Source organism: Eulemur rufifrons, chromosome 15, assembly GCF_041146395.1.
Source record: "Eulemur rufifrons isolate Redbay chromosome 15, OSU_ERuf_1, whole genome shotgun sequence".
NCBI classification, from domain to species: Eukaryota; Metazoa; Chordata; class Mammalia; order Primates; family Lemuridae; genus Eulemur; species Eulemur rufifrons.
This window is the reverse complement of record NC_090997.1, coordinates 91,985,886-91,999,311: the sequence shown is the minus strand read 5'-3', so window position 1 is coordinate 91,999,311 and position 13,426 is coordinate 91,985,886. Positions and strand designations below refer to the sequence as shown.

Here is a 13,426-nt window from a genome sequence, read left to right as displayed (position 1 = left end):
GGATGCGGAGAGACAGGAACACTCATACACTGCTGGTGGGACTACAAACTAGTGCAACCTCTGTGGAAAGCAATATGGAGATACTTTAAACAGATACAAGTAGACCTACCATTTAATCCAGCAATCCCATTATTGGGCATCTACCCAAAAGAACAAAAGACATTCTATTAAAAAGACATCTGCACCTGAATGTTTATAGAAGCGCAATTCACAATTGCAAAGATGTGGAAACAACCCAAGTGCCCATCAATATATGAGTGGATTAATAAAATGTGGTATATGTATACCATGGAGTACTACTCAGCTATAACAAATAATAGGGATATAGAATCTCTTATGTTCTCCTGGATAGAGTTGGAACCCATTCTACTAAGTGAAGTATCCCAAGAATGGAAAAATAAGCACCACATGTATTCACTATCAAATTAGTTTTACTGATCATCACCTAAGAGCACATTTAGGAACAACATTAATCAGGTGTTGGGCAGATGTTGGGCGGGGAGGGGATGCATGTATACATACATAATGAGTGAGATGCACACTGTCTAGGGGATGGACACGTTTGAAGCTCTGACTTGGGGAGGGGTGGGGGGACAAGGGCAACATACGTAACCTAAACTTTTATACCCCCACAATATGCTGAAATAATAATAAAAAAATTATACTTATGTTAAGTATTTACAGTTTGCAAAGCGTTGCACTTGTATTATTTCATTGCAAAGTAGTTCACTTGTGTTATTTCATTCAATTTACACAGAGTTCTGTGTGAGATAGATATTGTTACCATGTTATAGCTGCAGAAACTGAGACCCAGAGGTTAAGTGAGGTCATCTAAGTCATGTGGCAGATACATATCTGAACCAGTGTTGGGCTTAGTGGTTGTGCTTCCATATGCTATGCTCTATCAGCTTCCATGGGTTCTTTCTGAGTGATTCCATCAGGAATGATAAAGCACTATGCCACTGCAAACACGATACAATTTTTTTAAGTAGCTAAGACATTTATTGGAAGGGAGTGACTTTGATTTGCTTTACACCTCTCTTTCCACTGTCCTACAATGATTAATTTTTCAGAAGTTAGGTTTTGACGTTTCAGTTAGTTCTTTTCCAATACATTTCCAATCCCTTGATATACTCAACTAATTAAACAGTTATGTGGACTTTACATGAAGTACTTTTAATTAGCCACAGTGATTCCCAACCTACTCAGCCTGGGCTCAGGACCCTTAATATTCAAACTGGCAATCTAGTGCAAGTAAACTCTTTATGTAAATAGTGACATCTGAGATTAAGCTCAATAAAGGTTTCTATGGAAACTAACAGCAATACCAAAACTTTTCAAACCTCCAGAAGTGACCCAATTAAGAGAGATAAAAATGAGTGACAGAAAAAGTAGCTATCAATAGTATGGAAAGGTTAATACCACTTCCTCACACTCATTTTCATAAATGCGTCTGCATATTTATTAGAAGACCATGGAATTCATTTGATATTCAAGGATCTCAAATGGATAAGAATAATGCATGAAGTAAAAGTTTATGTTATGATGAGTGCAATGCGCACTGGCTGGGGAATGGACACGCTTGAAGTTCTGACTCGGGGGTATGGGCGGGACATGGGCAGTGTATGTGGCCTGAACTTTTGTACCCCTGGGATGATAAGCTGAAATAAAAAAAAAAATAAAAAAAAAAAGTTTATGTTGTTCTTCAATAACATTGAAGCCGATTTCACAGAAATACAGAGACTAAAACTGAAGAGCAACATAGGTTTACATGAATACAAACACACACAGATAATATATAGATAAACACCATTAAAGATAAAATTCTAAGATATCTGCAACAGAAAAGATCAATAAATTTTATAAATTAGTTCCAAAGGGAAAAGTTAAAGAAGTCTTCTACCTTCCCTAGAACAAAGAAAAAAGAGAAATATTTGCTGAACTTGATTCCAGAATAAAATGCAAATATAAACATGTTTATTAAAGGTTGTAATCAAATAAGAAGCTCTTAAAAATAGTTTTGAGATTCAAGTACAATATAAGCATAATTCATGAATTTGCAAATTGGTATTTCCTGCTGTGAATGTTAAAAAAGTTCAAGCTTTAACCTTGACATTTGCATGTACTGTGACAATTGAAAACTCAAAATATTAGTGTACATGGTTGCAGAGTTGTAACTTGTTTTGAGAGCTCAAGTCACCAGATATTTTCCTACAAATACTTACATAAAGAATCCAAGCACATTTAGTATCCTGAATTTTACTAACAGAAAGCAATGACAAAGTGACATTTATAGCTGGATTACTAACAGACATCTCAAATTTAGCTTGCCCAAAATCAACCTCTTGGTCCTTCCCTAATATGCTTTTCCTGTCTCAGTCAACAGTGACACCATCTTTCTAGTTGCTCAGACAAGAGTCATTCTTGACAATTCTATCATCAAATCCCTTCAACTTTCATTCAAAATATCCTGAGCACTGAACCACTTCTCTCCCCCTTGTTTGCCCCTGCCATGGCCCAATCCTGCACTATCATAGCAGGCTCCTCACTGCTTTCCCTCCTTGGGCTTTTCTGCCTTTTGTCAATGCTTAAACACTGCACCGAGAGTGATTCTGTTCAGAAAAAGTAAGACCCTATCTCTGCTGTGCTCTCCCTTCCGTGGCTTCCTATCTCATTCAGAACAAAGCCAAAGTTCTTGCAATGGACATTTAAATGCAACATGATCTGCTCCTTTGTGTGCCTCTCTGACATTGTGTCCTGTGCTCTAGGAACTCACCTGCCCCAGCCACCCTGACCTCCTTACTTTCTTCCACTAAGCTGGGCATGCTTGTGCCTCTTTTCATGCACTGTCCCCTCTGCTTGGAAAGCTCTTCCTCAATGTTTGCATGGTTCACTCTTTCATCACCTTCACATCTTTAATCATCTTCTTGGTGAGCCTTCCTTCTCTGGACATCATTTTAAAAACTGTAATCCCTTCATCCTATCATTCCCTGCCTTCCTCAGCCTCCCTAGAAGACATACTGAGGAAGCTCTAAAAAGCTTGATTAGAAACGGATTCACACCAGGCAATTTCCTAGTGAACTCTGCTGAGCCTTACCAAGTCAGACATACATTGTTGCATTTAAATATATTGGTATCTTAAAGCTGTGGTCCCCAACCCCCGGCCCGCAGACCGATACTGTTCCTGTTATGAACTGGTCGCACAGCAGGAGGTGAGCAGGGATGTGAGCAGGGACATGAGCCAACAAAGCTTCATCTGTATTTACAGCCACTCCCCATACCTGGCAGCATCACCACATAAGCTCTGCCTCCTGTCAGATCGGTAGAGGCATTAGATTCTCATAGGAGCATGAACCCTACTGTAAACTGCACATCTGAGAGATCTAGGTTGCGCGTTCCCCATAAGAATCTAATGCCTGATGGTCTGAGGTGGAGCTGAGGTGGTGATGCTAGCACTGGGAAGTGGCTGCAAATACAGATTATCATTAGCAGAGAGGTCTGACTGCACAGTAAATGTAATGCTCTTGAATCATTCCAAAACCACCCCCTCTTCCCTGGTCTGTGGAAAAATTGTCTTCCCTGAAACCAGTCCATAGTGCCAAAAAGGTTGGGGGGCACTGTCTTAAAGCATTTTCTAACATCAAAATGTGAATATTATTGAAAACAGAAATATTTTATGTAATTATCCATATTCTTATCCTGCCTTGTAAAACTCATTACTTATTGTCCTCTATTGTTATTTATCTGTTTCGTGTGTATAATCTGTTTTGATCTGCCCAAAGAGACCACAAGCTCCTCTAGGTCAAGAGTCATGGATTCTATATTTCTCTGTCCCTTTTTATGCTATTTACAGTGTTTTATACATGAGTGTGATATGAGTGAATGGATTCAGGACCTTTTTAACCAATATTTGCTGAGCCTAGGTACAGGACATACATGTCCCACCTACTGTTCTACAATGCAAATTAAGTCATGGGTAGAGGCCATCGCCCATCATGAGTAGTCCACTGCAGTATGTTATCAACTCAGTACGAACAACTGGCTTTGAATGGCACTATGATAGGCCAAAGATGATCTATCTTTGCAGTACAGACAATACTATAAAAGGACAGGTAACAGCAATGTCTTCATTAATAATACTCATAAATTTTATAGAATTAAGAAATCTGGGTTACGGTAGTTACTTGGGGACATACTGTGGAGTTCACCAAGCCCTTGAAAGACCTGGAACAAGGTACTGCCCTTCCCTGGCATGGCATCAGTGAGCAGTGCATGGTATTTGTCCAACCGGGGACCGTCATTCTGGTTTACAGATGAGAGAGCAGTTTCTCTCCACCTATGTTCACAAACACATATATCAGTGCTGTGGCCTAGGGTGACATTACCTCATCTTCTCCTGACTTGTGTATCTAAGCAAGTCACAAAGAAGAAAAGGGATCTAAATAGTGCTGCTTACTTATGTCTGTGGCTAAGGCTAAGATCTCCTAAGCATGTTTGCAACAAAATCTCTTCCCTCTGGCTTGAATACTAGACACCTGATTTCTCAGTATACTTTTCCTTTACTTATGTTGTCTCTTATCACTCGCTCCTCCAGAGACCAAAGCAGTCTTTCTAAATTTCCCTGAATACTTGGGGTAATCTACACTTCTACCTCATTCTGGCTATTTTATAAACTAAGAGGGATCTCCATCCCTGGCACCTTCTTCTGTCATTCAGCAAGCTGAAATCAATCTGGAGGACACCACAAAACCTCTGAGTTCTGATTTTGTGAACACAAGTTACCTGTGCAGATTCTTTTAAAGTTGGGGTTTTCCAGAACATGTCCTGGTAGCCGGCACTGGAACCGATGTTGCCAGAACTCTGGGAACCACGGATTCCTCGTATTCGTGTCCAGCCTCAGTTTCAGGAAATAATCATCAAATGACCTGACCTCTGGAGACTGTAGCTTTATCGTGATTCCCCCGTTGGCTTCCACCTCATAACCTTCGATGACTTCATCTCTGTCTGCCCATCCATCACTGAAAAATGCAGGGATTGGGGTAGGGAGAGAGAAAGACAAACATCTCACAAATAGAGCTCAGAGTTATGTATGAATGAAGCAATCCAGCAAAGCCTAAAGTCTACTTTAAGTCAGCATTACTACCCATCAAAGATTTTTTTTTTTTTTTTGGTAGAGAGTAGAAAGTTGTGAAAGCATAATATCCTCTTTGTGTCTTTGTTTGATTTTCACAGTTATGAAAGTGATGATGAAGATGATGACAGCAGCAATTACAACTCAAGTTCATTGAGCATTCACTAGTCATCAGATTTATGCTGTTCATATTCACTGAGACGGAAGGTGTCCAGCAATTAGCTGAAGTTCTGATGGGTCCAGGTAATCTGTCTCCCAAGTCCAGTGCTCTTTACCACTAAATCACAAAACCAATCAGTTTCTGTCCAAACCAGAAGGGAATAAAACCCAGGCACCTCAAGTCCCTCACAGTAAGACCTCTGCAAGGTTTCAAGTTTGCAATCAAGACCATTATGTGGAGCTGCATTATTTGGGGTAGAAAATTGATACAGCTCTGAAACATGCCAACCACAGTTTTTGCTGCTGGGACATTATTCAAATCTGTCTCCCACAGAAGTGACCAGATGCTTTTATTTTCTAATGCTATTTCAAAATAACAGCATTAAAGGAAAACAATCTCACTTCCAAGTATAAAAAGAATCCTCCTTTTCACTAAATGGAAGTTTGCTGACATTTTATTCAGTGGGATAGATTTTTTTAAATTTTGTCACCTAGAAGATTCATATTTACCAGGAGTGATGTAGCTCCAATTTAATTCAGGTTTACATGTGAGCCAGGCCTAAGAGGGCGTCAAAGACAAATTGCACCAGACAGAGTTGAACAGCCAAGGAAGACTTTATTCAAGACTATTGCAGTAGATGAGAGACATTGAACCTGACTCTGCTGAAACAAAAGATGGGAGGGTTTTTAAGTGCTGGGGTAGGCTGGTGGGAAAGTACAGGAGGACCACTGCTAGGGGGAGGCTGGTCAATGTGATCAGGCATCTGTGGTTGCTAATTGTCTAATTGTTACTTATCTAAGTTAGGCTCCTACCCTTCCATGGAAACTGGGAGATAAGGGTTTGACACCATTGTGATAATAACATCTCAAAGGCATGGCCCTCAGATCTTTGAGAAAGGCAGCCCTGGGTTTTGACACCAGCAAGAGGCTGGGAGAATATTTACATCTGAAAGAGGCAGAGAAAGAATTTACAATGGTGAATTAGCTTCTCTTATCCTGGATAGAGCCAGAGCCCATCCTTTGAAGTGAAAAATCACAAGAATGGAAAAACAAGCACCACATCTACTCACCATCAAATTGGTACTAACTGATCAACACTAAGGTGCTTACGTGGAAGTAAGATTCATCCATCCAGTGCCGTCAGGTGGGAGGGGGGTGGTGGGGTGGGTAAACTCACAACTAATGGGTGCAGAGAGCACTGTACGGGGGAAGGACATGCTTGTAGCTCTGGCATGGGCGAGGCAAAGGCATTATATGTAACCAAAATGTTTATACCCCTGTAATATTCTGAAATTAAAAAAAAGATTTATCAACATATACCAAACACCTTAAAAAAAGAAAGAAAGAACTTACAATTTCAGCCTCTCTAAAATAATTATTCTTATAAATGGGAAGTCAGGGGCCCATATTCAGGAAAAAAACCTATCTAAAGTTTAGTCAAGCTGAGGGGAATGTTAAAACCATCTTGATCAGAGGGTAGATTTATTTCTCTCCACACAGACTGGTGCCCTGCAGTTTGTGGAACATAACTACGCAGCCTCTGCCAAACAGAGTGTTTTATGGCTGGCTTCTTGCAGAGCAGGGAACTGGGCCAAACACATGTGACTGACAATAGCTCATCCTTTGTTACCTCAGATCAATTGGGATAAATGTGTTCTCCACTTACGTGAGCTAATTGGTGTAGTTCCTCTCTAGCATCTTTCCAACGAGCCACACATGAGCAGTATTTTCAACATGTCAAAGGTCATAGAAGATATAGCTGACTTAACATGATCCACAACTGAAGAGACTTTGAGGTACAGTATAGTTTAACCAACCAGACCAGAGAAAGTCTATGTGCTTCTAAATCTGCTAGGATAGAGACTCTACAATACTTCACTGGTCTTTTTTTTTTTTCCCTTTCCCTCCCTCCGTTCCTCCCTCCCTCCCTTCCTTCCTTCTTTCCTTCCTTCCTTCCACATTTATGCAGCAGCCTCAATGTGCCAGAGCTCTGTTATGAATTCAATAGAGAATAAGACACTCTATCCCCTGCCCCCATGGTGTTGCAGACTTATGGAAAAAACAAACACTAGACAAGAATGACAAATTCTTAGTGGCTAAAGAAAGAGAAGGACCAGTACCGTGGAGAGGGAGGGCTGGGGAATTTAACTTATTCTGGTGTGTAGATGTGTGTGTGTGTGTGTGTGTGTGTGTGTGAATGTGAGGGGGAATGAGAGATGGGTTCCTTAAGAAAATGATGTCTGAGCTGAAACTTAAAGGAGGAATAAGCCTTAGTTAGGTGAACAGAAGGGGAGAGATTAGTATAGAAGGTTCCTCTAGATTAACATATGAGAAAGAACATGGCACATTTAAGGAATTTAGAAAAAGTCAGTACAACTGGAGCATAGACAGAAGTATGACATGAGAGGCGAGTGGGCACTTAAATCCCAGCGTAGCAACTGTTAGCCTGAGGACGATGGGAAGTCCTCAATGTGCTGTGAGCCTATTACTCAATAAGGGCATCCAGCTCTCATCCCTCATGGTAAGTGACCAGAGTATTGTGAGTCCTCTGCTTACCATAATTGAAAATGATGGCCAAATAGATTATAAAAAAAAAAAAAGACTGACTCTTTCATCTTGCCATAGGCTCATACTATTTGGAAAGGCTCCAACTAGTTTAATTATTTACATTTGAATTTATTTATATTTATATCTTTAAAACATTTACAGCAATTTGAAGATTTGAGCCATCGTTCATGTCATGCTAAAAAGAATGGTAAAAATAAAACCAGTTAGGCTTTCAAGAAATTCTGCCTACAAGTAAATACTTAAAATCAAAGTGGCTTATAACTTCAAGAAAACAATTGCTTTTTGACATAAAGATTAAGGCTTGAAGTATCTTTCTCCTCAAGGTTTAATATTATGTGAGATTTCTTTTGATTACCATTTGTATAAGAAACCCACAATCTCACAGTTTTAAAATGTGCACGAATTGAGCTTTCTATGATGTGTATTTGCATTTTTTAAATCATGCTTAGTTTGTAAAGGTAAATATCTTATGTCAATGCCAGAAGCAGAGAAAAGTGTGACTTCCTGCCCTTGAGCTCACCGACACAGAAGGGCACATCCTAGGGGTAAAGGTTTGTCTGTGAATATAGACCGATGTTAAGCCTCATGATTTAGTGGTCTGGAGCCCTATATCCCCTCATGCTGATCAAAGCCCTTCACCCTCACTGTAGATGACGCCTACAGGAGTTAGAGTTGGTATTGAATCCAAGAGGTGATAAAATCAAGGAGAAGCAGGGTACAATAGGGAAAATATTCAAGTAGGATTACTTGGTGTGTATCTTTTAGAGAGTTGCCGAAGGTTTGGATGGGATCTTAACCCTATCACAGTAAGGCGTGAGGGAATGCTAACAACAACAGCAAAAATATTCCTGGAAAATACCCACAAAGCAATTCTTGGTTTTTATACTTTTAAATTGTTTCATCTAGGTATCATTTATCAAACGCATTTATGGAGAATTTTAAAGGATGTTTGCTGTTTAGTTGTAATGGGATTTTGTGTGAGGATATTGTTTGGTAAATTATCTGTAAAGCACACTTTAAAAGAGGCCTGATTCAGGATCTTTCTTAGTTGGTGGCAGTAGCATAGATGGTGCTTGAGCTGAGGTGACCTGCTGGCACTGGTCATCCCTTGAGTGTCTGGAGTGCACTGTGCTGTGCTGGGTGGTGACCTGGCCTCAGACAGTGCTGAGTCTCTGCAAGGCACATTCACTACTTCTAGCAGCTTCTGCTGCTCCATCTGCTTCCCAATGATGAGTTCCTTTTCCTAGCTGGGCCCTGGAAATAAAACTGCATGTTGTGGAACATTTAATAAAAAGTTGTATGTCTTAAGTATTTCTCACTAACACAAGAATCCTTATTTCCTATCCCCCCTCAATATTTTTCAACAGCAATTCTTCATGAGGCTGTTATTCTCTTCCAACCAAATCATTTCTTTTCCCCGCAAAATTTCACATTCCAAACTTGAATAATTATAAGGTTTTTCTATCTAATAAATTCTAATAGTAACAACAGGAAATACTATTTATACTTCCTCCAATTATAATTTGACAGAAGCTGCACCAATGTTACTTTTGCATTTTATCAGTTAAATAATTTAATTAGCAAATTGATAGTAAAAAACAGAATTACAGTGGTATTAATTTTTTTAAACATGCAAAACATTTTTCTAAAAGACTGTTTTCATTCAATTAAAATAATTACAATTTAGGTACTAAAGCAATTTTATTTGTTATGAGTTCAAGTAATTGCGTGTACTGATAAAACTATAATTCTTTTAAAATATTTCAGAGATTACCATATAATCAGGAAAAGATAAAAGCATAATGTAATAATATTTTCAAAAACACATGTAAACAAGCACAAAATCCTATTATTTATAAAGTTAAGCATATTACAAAGGTGGAAGAACTATAGCATAATGTAAGTCAGGTGACATCAATTGTGGGAAATTTCACAGAAGAAATGCAGCTTTTTCAATAATCATTTAGACTGTGGATTAGAATCTAGAATATCTAGATTCATTTACTGAGCAGCGAATGAGGTGAGCCCTATAATTTTTTGAACTTACTGTCTGGATGTTTCCAAACCACAGCACAAGAAGGTGGGGGTTGGGGAAAACTGAGATACAACCCAGTGGATTTGCCGAGTTGGGAAGAGGGAGCTGAAGTCTGGCAAAGCCAGGCGGCCAGAGTTCACAGATCAAAGTACTGGAGAGGAGAGAGCTACAGAGAGAGAGAGAAAAGACTGCACTACATCTACCTCAACGATTCAGTTGAATATTATATGTGATGGAATTATATAAGGCTGAGGAAATAACCAACCAAAAGAATTTGAAGGAATAGTGCCTGGAGGTCACTTATTTTAGGAAGAGTAACTGTTTCCAACAGCCGGAGTGGAAAACTTCATATTTCAGGGGGAATTGGTTAAAGTATTAAGAGTCTTGCCTCAATAGCGAGGAAAAATTAGCTCTAGACTAAATGCTATTCTGTCCTGCCTAACAAAGCTTAAAAGCAAGATATAAAAGGATCAAAGTAACTTAAGCTTTTCCTAGAAATAGCTCAAAAATACTTTTAAAAATACGAAACATTTAGTACCCAACAAGGTAAAATTCACAATGTCTCACATTCAATAAAAAATTACCAGGCATGTAAATCCATGTGTAGATTAAGGGGCAAAGAGATAGTAAAGTGACAATTATGACAAATTGTCACATGGTGATGTAGCTTATATAGAGGATTTTTAAAGAGTCATGTGAGATGAATGAAGAGGAGCATATTTTAGATTAGGAGGCCAGGAAAAGGATTGGGTGGTCAGAGAAGCAACTTTGAAGAGAAAACATGTAAACTGAGATCTGAGGCAGGTGAGTGCACAAGCCACGTGAGGATCAGAAGGAAGAGGATCTTGGCCGGCTGGTGCAAAGGCCCCAAGAAAGGACCAAGTAGCTGTGGCTGAACATTACCCATAGCCACAGAGCTCTAGGCTAAAAATGTTTACATTCACCCAAACAGAAGATATTTGAGTAGATGCTATTCTGTTTTTCATCTATCCACTGTATATTCCATATTCTCTAAGACATCTTAAAGTTTTGAAGTATGTTCACAGTTTTCTTTAATTACTTGTTAGCAAATGAAGATGATATTTTTTCTGAGACGGTGGTCTCATTTTGATAACCTAGATTAATAAATCACCTTTGGGAGCAAAACTAGAGAAATCAATAAGGCCATCAGGACTTAGAGCAAGCCACACTCTCTTCCCTGCACTTCATTTAGCAGATCCTATTTCTATGTCATTGTGAGCTCAGAAACACTTTACTGTTTAAACAACTCACAAAGATATGCCAAGTGCCTTCTGGAAAAATCTTAAAATCATGTTCTGAGAAAACTCAATATGGCTCCCAAACCATCTTGCATTATGGTAAGCTATTGGCTATAAAATTCCACTAGGACTAGGTCCAAATAGACCCATTTTGAAACTTAAATTTTGCAAAGTTTGAGTGGAATTTGAAGTCTTAGACTTTGGCTTCACCAGAGTTGAAAGTGAACTCCTCTAATAGGCTCCACCTCACTGCCAAAATTTCCATTACCATGTATTTTTAGTGACCACTGGTTCTAAAGCAGTCCCGGGGTTGAGATGAGGGCTCTGTTTGGAGACAGCAAACTGGAAGAAGAGCTATGCACATTTCTATGAAAAGGAGGGGGGAAAAGTGTTTTTTGATAAGGACAGTAGATAATCTGACCCTCAGTTGATTTCATGTCATACGTGAAAGGGCACACTAGTATGAATGGAGGCAGGGAGAGTAGGCATCATGAATAATGATGTTATCGAGAGGTTTACAAATGAAAATAGAGAATGAATAAGTTAGTGACTAAGTTGTGAGGATGTTGGGTTATTCTTGGCAATTGTGTGTGGCTGGGCAGTTTCTTGGTTTGCATGGTCATTGCGATGGCTAAAATGAAACTCCCAGCTAAGAGGCCTCAGGCCACAAGAATAATTCTCCAGAACTGCAGGGAATGTAACTTTATGTCCTCAATAATTTGTGGAAGCAAGCAATGAAGAAAACAACACAGAAAGGAATGGAAAGAAGGACTAAGACATGAACATATGAGGCCCACAGTGGCTGGAAAGTCAGCCATACTTATATAATAGGTTAATTTTCCATTACTTCTTCCTTATATTCTAAGAAGATAACGTACCTGTCAGGATCTCTTCCAGTTCATTTAAGAAATGCATTTATTTTTCTTACTTGAACAAAAGGTCAAAGCAAAGCAATTTGTGGCTCTACAAAAGTGAATCCAAAGGTTTAGGAACTTTGTTGATGACGTCCCTTAACAAACCCAATGAAGTTTATCCTCATCTCTAATCTCTACGGCCTACCATTTGAACAAAAATATGCCCTTAACATTTTTGGGTTAAAAGCTATATGACTTGTTAATTCATACCAAGTGTCCAAATTATTCCTGTTTTTTTTCATTAAAAGTAGAATATATTCTTTTAAATTGTTAAAATTTCTCACAGTGTGATAAATTAAGTTGCTGCAGATATTCCCTTTAGTAAAGAAATAGAAATAAACAATGAAATATAATGAAGAAACAAAAAGTAATTTCTAGGTGCTAGAAATGGTGAGAAAATCAAGGCCCAATGATAAGCATAGGGAAGACACATAACAGCAGCCCACAAGGGATTGGCCTCTGTGTAGGAGACCCTAAAGAATTGGAAATGGGTTCTAACATCTATCTGGTAATGTGGAAGATGGTTTCATGAACTGTGGAAGTCAGAGAGTTGAAGCTGAAACTCCAACAAAAAGTTGGGAGCTTTGAAATCCTGCAAAATCCAATAGAATAGGATTGAAAGTGTTACCCAACAGTCTGAGAAGGCTTGAAGTCAGTCCAGACCCTGAGGTAGAAAAATAATAAAGGAAAGCCACAGTGCACATTTGTAATGTCTGAATTGACATAGCCCATTTGGTGCAAGAGCCATAAGCACAGGGAGTATCATGAAAACTCAGCTAAGATTATGGACAACCCCTAGAATGAAATGCCATTGGAAGTCAATATTTAAAGATACTTTCAAAAAAATCTAGGGAACTCTAAATCCTCATCATACTGCGGGACGGGGTGGATGGGGAAAGGAGAGATGTTAGCCAAAGGGTACAAAGTTCACTTAGGAAGAATAAGTTCTGGTGATCTATTGCACAGCATGGTGACTATAGGTAATAATAGTAATATATTGTATATTTCAAAATTACTAAAAGAACAGATTTTAAATGTTCTTACTACAAAGAAATGATAAGTATGTGAGATGATAAATAGGTTAACTATTCTGATTTAATCATTCCAGAATGTATACATATATCATAACATCACATCTACAAATATATATAATTATTGTTAATTAATAATAAAATATACCTAGTGAGATAAGTTCACAGTAATATACATATACACACATGCCAGAGTACTAAACTAACATCAGATCCATAAATGCATTAAACTTTGCTTTTAAAAGATAATTATTCTAAAACTAGATTTTAAAACCTATCACTATGATAAGAGAAATTCCAAAAACATAGTGATATGGAATCAGTGAAAG

The 13,426-nt window shown here is 38.5% G+C and overlaps 1 protein-coding gene across 2 annotated transcripts in view; it reads right to left on the bottom strand.

The window, feature by feature from the left end:
• The window catches only part of GRM1 (glutamate metabotropic receptor 1), a 350,013-nt gene that overhangs the window by 100,084 nt on the left and 236,503 nt on the right, over window positions 1–13,426 (bottom strand). For both annotated transcript variants that reach the window (XM_069488836.1, XM_069488837.1), the window contains exon 3: window positions 4,783–5,018. In XM_069488836.1, coding sequence (XP_069344937.1) covers window positions 4,783–5,018 — 236 coding nt within the window. The remainder of the gene's footprint in view (window positions 1–4,782; window positions 5,019–13,426) is intronic.